Below are 13,897 nucleotides of genomic sequence, written 5' to 3'. Positions count from 1 at the left end.
TGCTCAGCTTTCTTGACAGTCCAACTCTCACATCCATACATGACCACTGGAAAAACCATAGCCTTGACCAGACGGACCTTTGTTGGCCAAGTAATGTCTCTGCTTTTGAATATGCTGTCTACATTGGTCATAACGGTGTATTAGAAACTGTCAAAGAGCAGGTTACAAATAGTGCAAGTGTAAAGTGTTGTGTTGATCGCTCAGTCGTGTCCAACTCTTTGCAACCTCATGGACTGTAGCCCGCCAGGCTCCTCTGTCCATGGGATTCTCCAGGCAAGAATACTGGAGAGGGTAGCCATTCTCTCCCCCAGGGGATCTTCCTGACCCAGGGATTGAACCTGGGTCTCCGCGTTGCAGGCAGATTGTTTACCATCTGAGACACCTGGGAAGCTCCGTGCACATAATATGATGCCACTGAATACACGTATGTGTGTTTGTGGCAAACAAGAACCAGGGACAAACACCAAAATGTTCACCGAGGTGACTTGTGAATTTTGTGAGCAAGGGTGCCTTAATTTTTGGCTTTGTTCTTTACCTAAATTCTCTACAACTTGTGCAATGAGCACATAATAGGCTTTGCACAAATCTATCAAGAACACATGTTGCAAGAAGCTACTAAGAGAATCCCTCTCCTCCTAGTGTGGAAGAAATCACATCCATCCATTATGCGTATATCACAAGGGGATCCAACACTGCTCTGTTATGAAATAAAGGTGTTCTTTCAAGAATCCTCCTCTGCCACCTGCATCTGAGTGTCCGTGGAGTCCTCCAACGCAAACAACCCCAAGTGGCCTCATACCTTGCAGATCAGCTCCAGGGTATCCCGGGCCGTGTCCCCCGGCCGGACGACCGTCAGGGCTGGCTGATTGTTCGGTAGACAGAACCAGGATGGGGTGAAATACTCGTGGACCCAAATGTCACAGTCAGGATTGTGCTGGTGGACGGCAGGTAAGACCATTTCTTTCTCCCTCTAGGATAAGAAATAAAGTTAGCAGAGCAGCAAGTCAGTCTCTGAGGATCTCAGACCCCCTGACAGCACATGGGGATTATCTACTCTGAAGAAAAGGGCCCGGCGGCAGAAGTGTGGTGGCAGGAGTGAAGGACAGAGGGGACTCTCAGGGAAAGGAATAAATTATAGAGAAAGGAGCTTTCTGGGGGTGGGTGAGATGTCTCATGTGAGATGCAGACCTCACACCTGACCCATGGCATCCACAGGTGGGCACTGCATGACTGAGTGGATATCAAAGTTTGGGAGAAAGAAAGAAATGGACCATCCATTCAGTTCGGCTTTCTTGCTATGATTTCTCCCACAAACCCACTTCAAATTTAGAGCTGAGAGTCCTCCGGCAAGACTGTACCCTGATGAGCTGTAAGTTTCAAAGGCAACCAGGAGGCTCCAAGGAAATTCTTAAAGATGGTGTTCCAACACAAGCCATTGACAACCAGCATCATTTCTGTGCTCACATTTAACCTCTGGCACAGCTCTGGGAGAGACAGAGAGCTATATTTCCCTTATGAGGTGCAGAGAACTCCACAGATGAGCTTTCTGCCTTCTCTTAGGCTGTTGCCATCAGTCCATCCTCTGAATCGGGGAATAGTACCAAGTTTCTAAGAGTGGGAGGAGCCATGTCCTACCTACGTACTCAGCAGCTGGGTTATATCTAAGCCAGCTAAACAGCTAAAGCAAAAAACACTCCACAGGTTAATGAAATATTAGGAACCTAGTCTCTCTGGAGTAAGCAAAAAAATAATTTCTTTAGATTTGAGCAAGGTAAAAATAATGCTGATGCTCAACAGGTGGTAAGAAATAAGCCTTGATTATTGGTTTATATCCACGGATTGGTAAATATGTACCCATAGATTACTGAAAATGTGCCGCCATCAGCAGATTATAAGAAGAAACAAGTTTCCAAACGGAAGCCTGAGAGGTGGTAATGTAACACCTTCCGTACGTAAAAAGATCAGGTCCCAGAATAGGGGACATGTTTCTATAAAGGCTACTAAACTAAATTCTTCAATGGAGAAGACAATTCAGCTCTGCCTTTGAATAGTTTGGCTTTCACAGATAAATTGAGCCCCAGGGAAGGCACTGTCAAAACGCAATAAACTTGCCCAAATCCCATTAACTATAATTGGAATCTTCCCACTCTGTCCCCACGTGCCACCTTAAAGAAATGCTCTTAGCACTAGATCAGCCCAAATTTTGCATCTAAACTGCTCTTTGAGTACAAGGCATTCCAGCCAAGGAGTAAAAATAAAGAGGTATCTCGGAAAAATGAAAAGAATGATCCAGGGGAACAATTTTTGCAGTTTCCAGGATCTGTGTGCCTGGGGAAAACATCCCTACATTAAAAGTGTACTAATTACGGTGTTCAAGATAAATTACCTAACTTCAGACATGAATACATGAACACAGAAACTGTGCTTGGATTGCATGTAAGGACAGTGACTTAACTTCATGAGATTTCATCAGAAAGAGACAGTGGTTATTGATGAGTATTTCCAAGGACAGCTATCTTGATATCCACAATGATATAATCCAGGAGTAGTTAGGTATCAAAGGGAGAAAAAGGTCCCTTCGTGACCACACTTCTCCCCACTCCCCCCAGTAGCCAGAACCCTGATTTCAGAGGCTCGGCTCTATCTAGAACATGTGACAAGCCACTGCCTGGTTGCATGGCAACTGAAAGCTGAACTCTGTTATATTGATTCTGAGTCAGTGAATGGAAGGATCATACCAAGGTCACATTATCAACATCAGAACTCCCACCCCTTCCCCAACAAAGAGCCTGTTGGTATCATCATTAGGGTCTTTCAAATGAGGGATGTCCATTCATTTAGAGGCTGAAAATAGCAGCCTAGGAAAAAAAAAAAAATCAATATTCTTTATGGGCTTTCAATCAGAGCAGTTTGAAAGACCCTTTTAAATCCAAGCACAAGGTTAAACCAAGTCTGGAGATTTATAACTGGATGCTTGTCTTGGGAGGCAAATGCATGTTTTATTTTTAAAAGAACATACCATTAGAACAGTTCTTTGAAATTAATCGAAGCAAAATAGCATGTGTGGGTAGACAGGGAGATCAGTACAAACTCACCTCTTGAGAAGGAAGTTGTTTACGAGAGGAACTTACAATGGCATAAAATATTCTGCTACCCAGAACCCCAATTTCCTCCCTTATTCTAGATGGAAACAAACATTCAAATGATAATTACTGAAAATGTTATGTCAGCAGGTGAATGTCTTACTGTAATCAAGTTTTCCATCTCTTCTCGACCAATTACATAATTTTAAAGGACTGATTATTTCAGTTTCTAATACTGAGTCTACTTAATTTTAGGATCCCAAGAAACCCTTGCACTGTGTAATGTTGAGGTATTTGTGGTACTGTTAGAAAAGGAACATGTGTTTATTTTTACCTTGCCATCTGGAACAGTGTCATCAAATACTCCCGCTAAAGATTTCTTTACAGCCTCAGTTCCCTCACCGAACACCTGCATATACAAAAGTATCATCTTAAAAAGGAATTTGGGCAAAAGAAGCATGAGAAGGGGATGGAAATGGGCATGGCTACTAGAAAACATTACAAAAGTTTCACATACTCACACATTAAACTCTCAAGTAGGTAAAACAATTTACAGGCTAGCAGACCATGAAAACCACTCCTCTGTCGGGATCACTCCCCAACTCTCGGACAATTTTTTACCATTGGCTTATTAGAGCTAGATTCTTTTCTTTAAATTTGGATGAATTAGCTCACAAATGCAATGGACCGGATTCTTTCACAATGAAGAGTTTCAACTACAGTGCCACACACCTAATCAGATATTTACCAATAATAATTAGTTTACATTTTAATCCTCAGAACTAAGGGGTCTTCCCTGACGGTCCAGCAGTTAAGACTGCACATTTCCAACACAGGGGGCATGGGTTTGATCCCCGGTTTGAGATCTGAGGTCCCAATGCCACGAGGTGTGGCCAAAGAATTTAAAAATAAACATAATACATAAATAAAAACCTTTAAAATCCTCAAAATCTGAGAACATACATTTAGAATTATATTACCGCAACACCATGGAAAAGTTTATTTAAAAAACAGAAACTTGTCTACCCTTGGAAATTTAATGAATCCTACAAACTTAAAGATGACTTAATGACTGTGCATTGGGAGATTAGGTTTGACATATACACAGTACCATGTGTGAAAATGAATAGCTAGTGGGAAGCTGGTGTATAGCGCGGGGAGCTCAGATCAGTGCTCTGTAATGACCTAGATGGGTGGGATGAGAGATGGATGGGAAGGAGGTCCAAAAGGAGATATATGTATGTATAGAGCTATATGTGTATCTACCTGATTCACTTGACTGCACAGCAGATACTAATACACCATCGCACAGCAGTTATAATCCAATTTAAAAAGATATGAATAAAACCACATCAGGGTACCCATGCCACCAGGCAGTCAAAACCCAAACACGTGAACGTGAGAAATTTTATATCCTGGCTCTCAACTGATGGTGTACTGTTGGAATTAAGTATGGAATTAAGAAAAAGGTTTTGCTCCAAAGCAAGTGAGATATATAGAAACATACAATTTTTATGTTTCAAAGTACTAAATCAACAAGTAAATTCCTATTGGTATGCTTATGGCTAAGAGGTTTTTTAAAACTAAGAGAGAATAACGAGAATTGGTTATATAACATCACATGATCCTTTGATTAAAAGAAATAGCTAAAACTTCTTTTGGATTCATTTAAATTCAGGCATATACTTCAGCAGCAATGGACTATAACATAAGTGGGCACCCGTAAAGTAGAAGCATATGAATGAACTAAAGCTCCTTTTTTAAGGTATTTTTTATTTTATTTTATTATTTTATTTATTTATTGGCTGCTCGTATGGCATGTGGGATCTTTGTTCCCAAATCAAGGATCGAACTCATGCCCTCTGCAGTGGAAGCACCAAGTCTTGACCACTGGATCGCCAAGGAAGTCCCTGAAATAAGGCTTTTAACAGAAGAGAAATGCAACTCGAGTTGCCAACTACAAATCCTGCCATGTACTTATAGCGATGGTCTGAGTCACCTGTAAGGCCAACGGAGGCACACAGAAGGAGGCAAGAAATGCCGACTGCTAAGGTCACCTTTTTGCATGTTTAATCAAGAGTCATCAAGTCTTGTGTGTGATTGTTTCTGCTGAAATATTGACTTTCCTCCAGTTTATTCTTCGAATTTACACAGAAGCAAGACCCCAGGCAGCCAACTTGACACACTTCTCTCCCCAAAGACCAGAGAACAAACAGCATGACTGCTCAGGCTCTCCCCATCTGCTCATCATTTCTACATTCCAGGTAGAAATGATGAGCGTGGTGGGCAGCTAAGGACTTAGTACTTCAGCGTTCAGGCCTAATTTCTCTTTTAAATGTCATTCCTAAGTAAACTAATGTCTGAACTAGCCAAATAAACGAGATCTTTTTTCACTGAGTCAGTCAATGGACCTGTCTCACTTTGCATAAGGGCTCAGAGTGAACAGGTCAAATTGAGACTACTAATCATGACCTCAAAATGCACAGTGCCTCTGCAGCTCATGGACTGGACATTCTCCCCCTCTCCTATGTTCTTTCCATGCCTATCATCAAAGCAGCTCTGAGGCCACTTGTTTTTCAAAGCCAAAGGAAATGACAATGGAAAAGAGTTCCCCAGAAGTAACTCTGGCAGGAAAGTGGTCTTTGCTAGTAAAAGTCAAAGTGATGAGGCCAGAGCATTTGGGCATTAGAGACCCAGTGATGCAGCACCCTAGCGGGTACCACTCATGATGCACTGAGACAGGTCCCCTTCAAGCCCTGCCACCTTGGGAGATGGACGTCACGGCAGTGAGTATGCGCTCTCAGACGCCTGGTTCCTCATATTGATAGGCACCCATTTTAACGTCAACCCCAAACAGTCAAGGGCAAAGATATAATCAGATTGCCCTGGAGGCGGCCTTTGATCCAGTGCCAGAGGAAGCATAAAAAGACTGCTCAGGTGCCCACTTGGCTTCATCATCAAGCCCTGCTTTTTTCCAGAAGACTCAGGAAGAAGTACACTTTCAGTCCGTCTGTAATTACCCAGGGTTTGGAAAGGATGCAGGTGGGGGACGGGAGCTTGGTGATAGACTAATAGCAGAGTTCAGTGTTGTGGGTGTACATTATATATTTAAAGCATCTAGCACAACCAACTTCTTTGCTTCAGCTAGTTGAAGTGGTGTAACACTGGATCTATCAATCAAGAAACAACACACACATGCATGCACATCCCCAAAGTGACGTGTCCGCGGAAGTAACCTACGCTTGCTTTCTCATCCACCCTGGAACCCACCTGATTGATGCTTGGGCGTCCCTGCTTCTTTTTAGAGGTAGTGTCCAGACCCCAAAGAGAAGAAAACCTGCTCCTTCTCTTGCTTGCAGATCGGGACATGGCCTGAGTACGTCTTCTGACTCCAGTTTCACCAGTGCGGGCAGCCACCTGAGGACGGCAAGAGGGACCATCAACAAGAGGTAGTCAGGACCACTGACCTGTTCTCCAAAGTCCCCACTAAGTCCTACCCTCCAAAAGTCTCATGTCAGCCAACACTGAGCCCACCACCCAAAGCATTTCATCAATGGCTCACACATATGGGTACTCTGAGAGTCCTTTCTAGATTCAAACTTAAACGAAAGCTTGGCAAACTCAATCGCTGTCTGAAATAATCAATTGCTGTTGTTGTTCAGTTACTGAGGCATGTCTGACTCTTTGCAACCCCACAGACTGCAGCACACCAGGATTCCCTGTCCTTCACTATCTTCCAGAGTTTGCTCAGACTTTCATCCATGGAGTTGGTGATATCCAACCATCTCATCCTCTGTCACCCCCTTCTCCTCCCACCCTCAATCTTTCCCACCACCAGGGTCTTTTCCAATGAGTCAGCTCAGTAAAAATACATAATAACAGTAACAGAATGTATACCAGGTTTCCAAGAAATCAGATGTCCTTCTGGTCACAGTCCCAAACTCTAGCATCAAGTTAAACTAACCATACTTTCTTTAGATTCTCTCTAAATGATACAGTGTTGTTCCTGCTGCTGCTGCTAAGTTGCTTCAATCGTGTCCGACTCTGTGCGACCCCATAGACGGCAGCCCACCAGGCTCCCTCATCCCTGGGATTCTCCAGGCAAGAACACTGGAGTGGGTTGCCATTTCCTTCTCCAATGCAGGAAAGTGAAAAGTGAAAGTGAAGTAGCTCAGTCGTGTCCGACTCTAGCGACCCCATGGACTGCAGCCTCCCAGGCTCCTCTGTCCATGGGATTTTCCAGGCAAGAGTACTGGAGTGGGGTGCCACTGCCTTCTCCTACACCCTAACAAAAACCAGTGACGGAGTGTCAGCAAAAACAGTGAAAACAGCACATTTGGGTGCCTGTGATTTCGTACTGAATCTAAATTTACCCATCGCTTCTATTTTGTTTTCTCAGAATTACATAAAATCACTTTCCTCATTAAGCAAGTGATGGTTGTCCCCCAGTATTAATCACTTCTTGGCCTTAGTCAGAGAAATCTCAAAAAAAGTTGAGCATCTGGCTGCCCCAAATGGACTTATTTTCCTTGTAGCAGGGTGTGGGATAGTGATGAAGTTCTGGTCAAAGGGAAGTAGAAAGGTTATTTATAATTTCCAGGAAGGATCCTCAAAAGGAGGGGGTTTTCCATTATCCTTCACTCCCCTCTTTCCTGAAAGGTCAGGTTAGCTAGTTCAGGGCATTTGGATGGAAGCATTTTCAAGGATTACAGAATAAGACGGAAGGGATCCAGGTCCATGAAAGATGGTGAAACCACGTTATAGCCTTGCATGTCCCATGTTTAGGTGAAAGAGGAATAAGAGTTGTATTTCCTCAATCATGATTTTGTAAAATATTTAAATTCAAACATGCATAAACAAGGCTAGAAGACATTTTCCTCATTTTTATAGGATATATTTTGCACAGCAAAAGAGAGCAAAAAAATGTTTCCCAAAACATGAAAACCACCACTTGGTTAATACTTGGTTACATCCTTCTTGACTTTACTTCCAAGCAAACATGTATATAATATTTTTACAAAAATGGAAATGTATTTGGCAATTCTGTCATCTACACTTAAAATTTATGCTTTTAAACTGTGGTGTTGGAGAAGACTCTTGAGAGTCCCTTGGACTGCAAGGAGACCCAACCAGTCCATTCTGAAGGAGATCAGTCCTGGGATTTCTTTGGAAGGACTGATGCTAAAGCTGAAACTCCAGTACTTTGGCCACCTCATGCGAAGAGTTGACTCATTGGAAAAGACTCTGATGCTGGGAGGGATTGGGGGCAAGAGGAGAAGGGGATGACAGAGGATGAGATGGCTGGATGGCATCACTGACTCAATGGATGTAAGTCTGAGTGAACCCCGGGAGATGGTGATGGACAGGGAGGCCTGGTTTGCCGCGAGTCATGGGGTCGCAAAGAGTCGGACACAACTGAGCGACTGAACTGAACTGACTGACTGACACTTAAAATATGATACTCATCTTTTTATTAAAACAAATTTTAACTTTGGAGAGGGAAATGTTTTTTTTTTTTTTTTTAAAAGGAAGCTAACCTCCATTGAGATATTTGCAAGGTGCCAGTGTGCACACTCAGTAATTCAGTTGTGTTTGACTCTTCGCAACCCCTACGGACTGTAGCCCACTGTAGCCCACCAGGCTCCTCTGTTCATGGGATTTTTTCCAAGCAAGAATGCTGGAGTGGCTTGCCATTTTCTCCTCCAAGGGGATCTTCCTGACCCGGGAATTGAACCCACATCTCCTGCATTACAGGTGGATTCCTTCACTTGAGCTACCAGCCAGGAACCCAGACAAATACTTAAATGTTCAGAAAGGGACCACACCAAACCTACATCCGCCACTGTGATCGCCTGCATCAAGCAATAGGTGCAGGAACTCTGAGACTTTATGGATTTTCAAATCCATAAAGTCTTTGCAGGCAATCCTTCGGTCTTGAACTTTATCCCACAGGTGGTAGGTAAGCACAGTCCCGGGAACCTAAGGGAACTTCTAGCAGGAGGTCTCAACAGGCCACCCACGGGCTCTCCTTTCAAATGAGGGAGTGCCAGGAGGTACAGCGAGTTGGGCTTGAAATGAAACTTCCCCACCCACTCTTTGTTGCCGGAGGTAAATATCTCAGAACCTACTTGTCATAGATTCCCACACGGGCAACTCCCCATGTGATGGCTGCCAACTGGCCGCCTTCTCGTGGATGAACACTGTTGGGTAACACCCGGGGGCCCCCTCAGCAGTGAGTACACTGGCTACAAGGCACACCTTCCTAAGGTTTTCAGCATTGACAGGGTAAACACCCTGGAAGCCCCAGTGAGTAGACTGGCAAAGACCCCCACGTCCATCAGAAACAAGAATCAAAACAGCTTCTCTGCAAGGGTATTAGGGGGAAAGTTTTGGTCCCAAACAAAAAGAAGAGGAGGGAGCTTGAAAGGTCTTGCATTTTCTCAGCTTCAGACATTAGCAAACCTAGACGGGGGCAGGTAAATATGTGGCACCCAACACAACAGTGGGAAAACTCCCCCAGAGAGAGCTCTTACCACAGATGTACTCAAGGTGTTAGGGGAGCAAAAGTCACACAACAATAAAGGACACATTTTTATGCTAAATATGTAAACATTTTTTCTTCTCCATTTCATCACTTTCTAAGCTAAAGGTAAACAACGGTTGTAAAAGGAATAAATGATAATGTGCTAACATACAAAGATGCTGACATAACTATGTCAAAATCAGTTAAGCCTATGGTCACAAAATGAAGCTAAGAACCACTGAATAAATGGTATTAAAGGTAAAAATTCTAGAGAAAAAGTGTTCATGTGGTCTCATATTTATAAAGATATATATACAGACATATACAGGCAGATACACATGCATGCACAAACACACACACAATTGTCCATCAATATCTATGGGAAACTGGTTCTTTAGGACCCCCAAGGAATCAAAATCCTCCCATGCTCAAGACCTTATATAAAATGGCATAGTATTCATATATAACCTACATACCATCTCCTATGTATTTTAAACATCACTAGCTTATTTATAATACCTAATATAATGTATATTCTATGTAAATAGGAGTAACTACAATGTAAATGCTATGGAAATCGTTGAGCAAATTTGTTTTGCTTTTTGGAACTTTCTGGAATTTATTTTTTTTGAATATTTCCAATCCATGGTTGGTTGAATCCACAGATACAGAACCTGCGGAAATGAATGGTCAAGTCTGTGTGTGTGTGTGTGTGTGTGTGTGTGTGTGTGTGTGTGTGTGTGTGTGTGTCTGGTGTCTGTGTGCATCACAGCACCCATCAATATCTGACCTTTTGTGTTTATCTGGTATTGCTGTTTAGTCGCTAAGGCATGTCCAAGCTTGTGGCCCCATAAACTGTAGCCCGCCAGGCTCCTCTGTCCATGGAATTAACCCAGGCAAAAATAACTAGGGTGGGGTGCCATTTCCTTCTCCAGAGGATCTTCCTGACCCAGGGATGGAACCCACGACTCTCGGGTCTCCTGCATTGCAGGCAGATCCTTTACCGCCGAGACACCTGGGAAGCCCTTGTGTTTATCTGATTGCTTACTTATTATCCATCTTTCCCACAAGAATATAAGCTCCAATGGGACAAGAACTCTAGATTCGTTCACTGCTATAACCCTAATCAGAGGACAGTACGGACATATGCAAGGCACTCACATTTATTTGTTAACTGAATGAATAAATAAACAACAAACAAACAAGAAAAAGCACAAGCAGAGATCCTACATAACACAGTTATAACAATTAAACGGCAACTCTAGTTTCTAATTTTGGACAAACAGAGTCCAGAAGAGAAACTCAAACAACCATAAATGTGCTCAATTCCCAGCTGACCAGTTGGTTTAGTTCTGTTTAACAAATGGACTGTTTTATTTAAGGTTCTGATAGTAACCACTCTAAACTGTTGGGGACCTCATAAGCTGCGAAAGTTACTGCTACTCCCAAGACAATAAGGACTCAAAATGAGCAAAGAGATTTAGATGGAAGGGGAAAAAAAAAAAAGCTGGCAAAAGAACTGTTGGACAAGAGCTCAAGAGTTTCTCAATGATCTTTGCTCAACAATGCCTCTCTTTGTGGCCCGTACCTGATTACTCTATCATTCTGTTCATCTGTGCAAACAAGAGCAATGATAGCCTTCTTTCAAAGAGTACAGTGGGGGCCCTTCAGTTAATTACTGAGCATGATGAGAAGTCGTCCTGGCCAATGGAGCTTAAACTGTGCTCGAATCTCCTCCCCTAGCTCCATTGCCCTGACACCTCCTCCTTCCACGCTCCCCACTTAAAAGGAAAAAAAAAGATCTGGACAAAGGCTAAATTGAAGAATGTTTCAACCGCAAGGGAAAAGAACATTCTCTGGGGTCAAACGACAAGGAGAGAAGGGAAAAAAATAAGTATCCAATAAATGAGACAGTAAAAACTCCCTGCCCAGAACCTTCTATAAAACATACAGCAACAAATAGGAACAGATACCCAACAGGCTTGCTTAACTGGTCCAGTCCCACTGAAACCCCTCATGGAAAAGAGAAGTTTGCAATGACACACAAACACCCAGATACACGTCACAGATGTAGCTGGCAAAAAAAAAAGAAAGAAAGAACAAAGAAACAGAGACTGGCACATATGGAATTAAACATTCTCCTTTAAAATCACGGGCTAAATAAACCTAAAAGTTGCTAACCCTTCCACTCCCATTGTCAGCTGGTCAGATTTTAAAAGCCTGCCCATCAAAAGAAAAGCACACACAAATCATAGACATTGAGATAGAGGAGATTAGAAGATCTGGAGATAAATTATGGAAGGATATTTTAGTGGCTTTTATTTCATCATCTCACTTTAGAGGGACTTCCCAGGTGGCGCTAGTGGTAAAGAATCTGCCTGACCAATGCAAGAGAGGCAGGTTTGAACCCTGAGTTGGGAAGATCCGCTGGAGGAGGAAATGGCAAATCGCTCCAGTATTTTTGCCTGAAAAATTCCAAGGACAAGAGGAGCCTGGCGGGCTATAGCCCACGGAGTTGCAAAGAATCAGACACAAGCACGCACAGGAGAGATAAGCTTCAGTGGCTTTGAAGAAAATAATAGAAACACAGAAGTTTTAGGTAGACAGCAAGATTATTTTCTCCAAAGTTTATCAAGCCCAGGAGAAGGAAACAGCCATTTGGATGGCTTGGGATTTAGTATTGGGTTGGCTGAAAAGTTCGTTCGGGTTTTTCCATAGGAACTCAAACAAACTTTTTGGCCAACCCAGTAATAACACTGATGCACCATCATGGGGATCAAACTTCCTACATAAGAAAGTGAAATAAAGTGTTAGTTGCTCAGTCATGTTCCAGTCTTTGCAACCCCGTGACTGTAACTCGCCAGGCTCCTGTCCATGGAATTCTCCAGGCAAGAATACTGGAGTGGGTAACCATTTCCTACTCCAGAGGATCTTCCTGACACAGGGATCGAACCGAGGTCTCCAGCATGCAGGCAGATTCTTTAGCGTCTGAACCACCAGGGAAGCCCTTTCCTTAGTAAGACTGCTGCTTCAATTGATGACATTCTCACAGTGTGGTAAACAAGGATTTTTCTCACAATTATTTTGCAGAACAGGCAAACTAAGATTTGGTTAAGTTACAAAGCAGTGTCCAGGCATCACAGAAACAGACCAAGAGCCACAAACTGAAGACCATTTGCAAGATTAATTGATCACAGCCCTTGGACCCAGTGCCACTAAAAAAAATAAGACTTAATAGCTGTATGGAGAGGTGATAGCCAGGAGACCAAGAGCTGAGCTGTAATTAGTAGAACAAATCAGGATGCCAGTTCTAATAACTCCAGAAATTGGTTTAAGACTTCTTTAAAAATGTAAATCTACCCTAATTATCTGAATGATGATGCTAATCTATTTATAAAGAACACAAACGCCTCTGAGCGAATTACAGCTCTGAATCAATTGAAGCGTGCAGCTGACACAGCACGCCCAGAGCCCCACAGGAAAGGTTCTCCAAGGCGGCTTCTGGAACCTGGGACTTAACATTCAGTTTCACAGTAAGTACGCTAAGGTGCAGTACATTTTCAGTGGGTGTTCATTTGGATAGGCGAAAACCGTGTTGCTCGCATAGCGATTTTTGAGAAGAAAGGAACCCAAAGTACATAAAGCTGTTTGCAATTTAGCAAGTACATGAAATTACAGATTGCAAACATACAACTACCCAATCTGCCGCTCTGGAGATCAAATGAAAATTCTCTTCCCCAAGCAACTACCTATGTCGGGCTGAGAAACACAGAAAGGTCTTGACCTTCTTCAAATGAATCAGGTATTTATGGTCACCCAAAACTATGATGGGGGCTTCCCTGGTGGCTCAGACAGTAGAGAATCTGCCTGCAATATAGAAGACCTGGGTTCGATCCCTGGGTTGGGAAGATCTCCTGGAGGAGGGCATGGCAACCTATTCCAGTATTCTTGCCTGGAGAATTCCATGGACAGAGGAGCCTGGTGAGTCCATGGGGTCGAAAAGAGTCAGACATGACTGAGCGACTAACACTTTCACTTTCAAAACGATGGTGAAAAAGTGAAAAGAAAGATTTTTTTAAAATCTGTTCAATGTATGGTATATGTGTCTTCATGTGAGAAACTGAGAGAGAAACACATTTATGTTTGAGAGAACAAGCTCTCCACTTATCATATCCACAAGAATAACAGAAAAAATATATATTGGAGTCGAAAGCATGACACCACCCAAAAATGACATGAGTTATCCACCAGTACCCCATGTGAAGAGCTCTTGAGGTAATACCTTTCATAT

At 42.9% G+C, this 13,897-nt stretch overlaps 1 protein-coding gene across 13 annotated transcripts in view; it reads right to left on the bottom strand.

Annotated features, from left to right (window-relative positions):
* Positions 1 to 13,897, bottom strand: part of TIAM1 (TIAM Rac1 associated GEF 1) — a 492,037-nt gene that overhangs the window by 101,546 nt on the left and 376,594 nt on the right. For all 13 annotated transcript variants that reach the window (XM_055567705.1, XM_055567702.1, XM_055567701.1 and 10 more), the window contains 3 exons: positions 6,354 to 6,500; positions 3,418 to 3,492; positions 800 to 970 (listed from right to left, as the gene is read on the bottom strand). In XM_055567705.1, the coding sequence (XP_055423680.1) occupies positions 800 to 970; positions 3,418 to 3,492; positions 6,354 to 6,500 (393 nt within the window). The remainder of the gene's footprint in view (positions 1 to 799; positions 971 to 3,417; positions 3,493 to 6,353; positions 6,501 to 13,897) is intronic.

Source organism: Bubalus kerabau, chromosome 2 (genome assembly GCF_029407905.1).
Source record: "Bubalus kerabau isolate K-KA32 ecotype Philippines breed swamp buffalo chromosome 2, PCC_UOA_SB_1v2, whole genome shotgun sequence".
Taxonomy (NCBI): Eukaryota; Metazoa; Chordata; class Mammalia; order Artiodactyla; family Bovidae; genus Bubalus; species Bubalus kerabau.
This window is presented reverse-complemented; position numbering and strand designations above follow the sequence as displayed.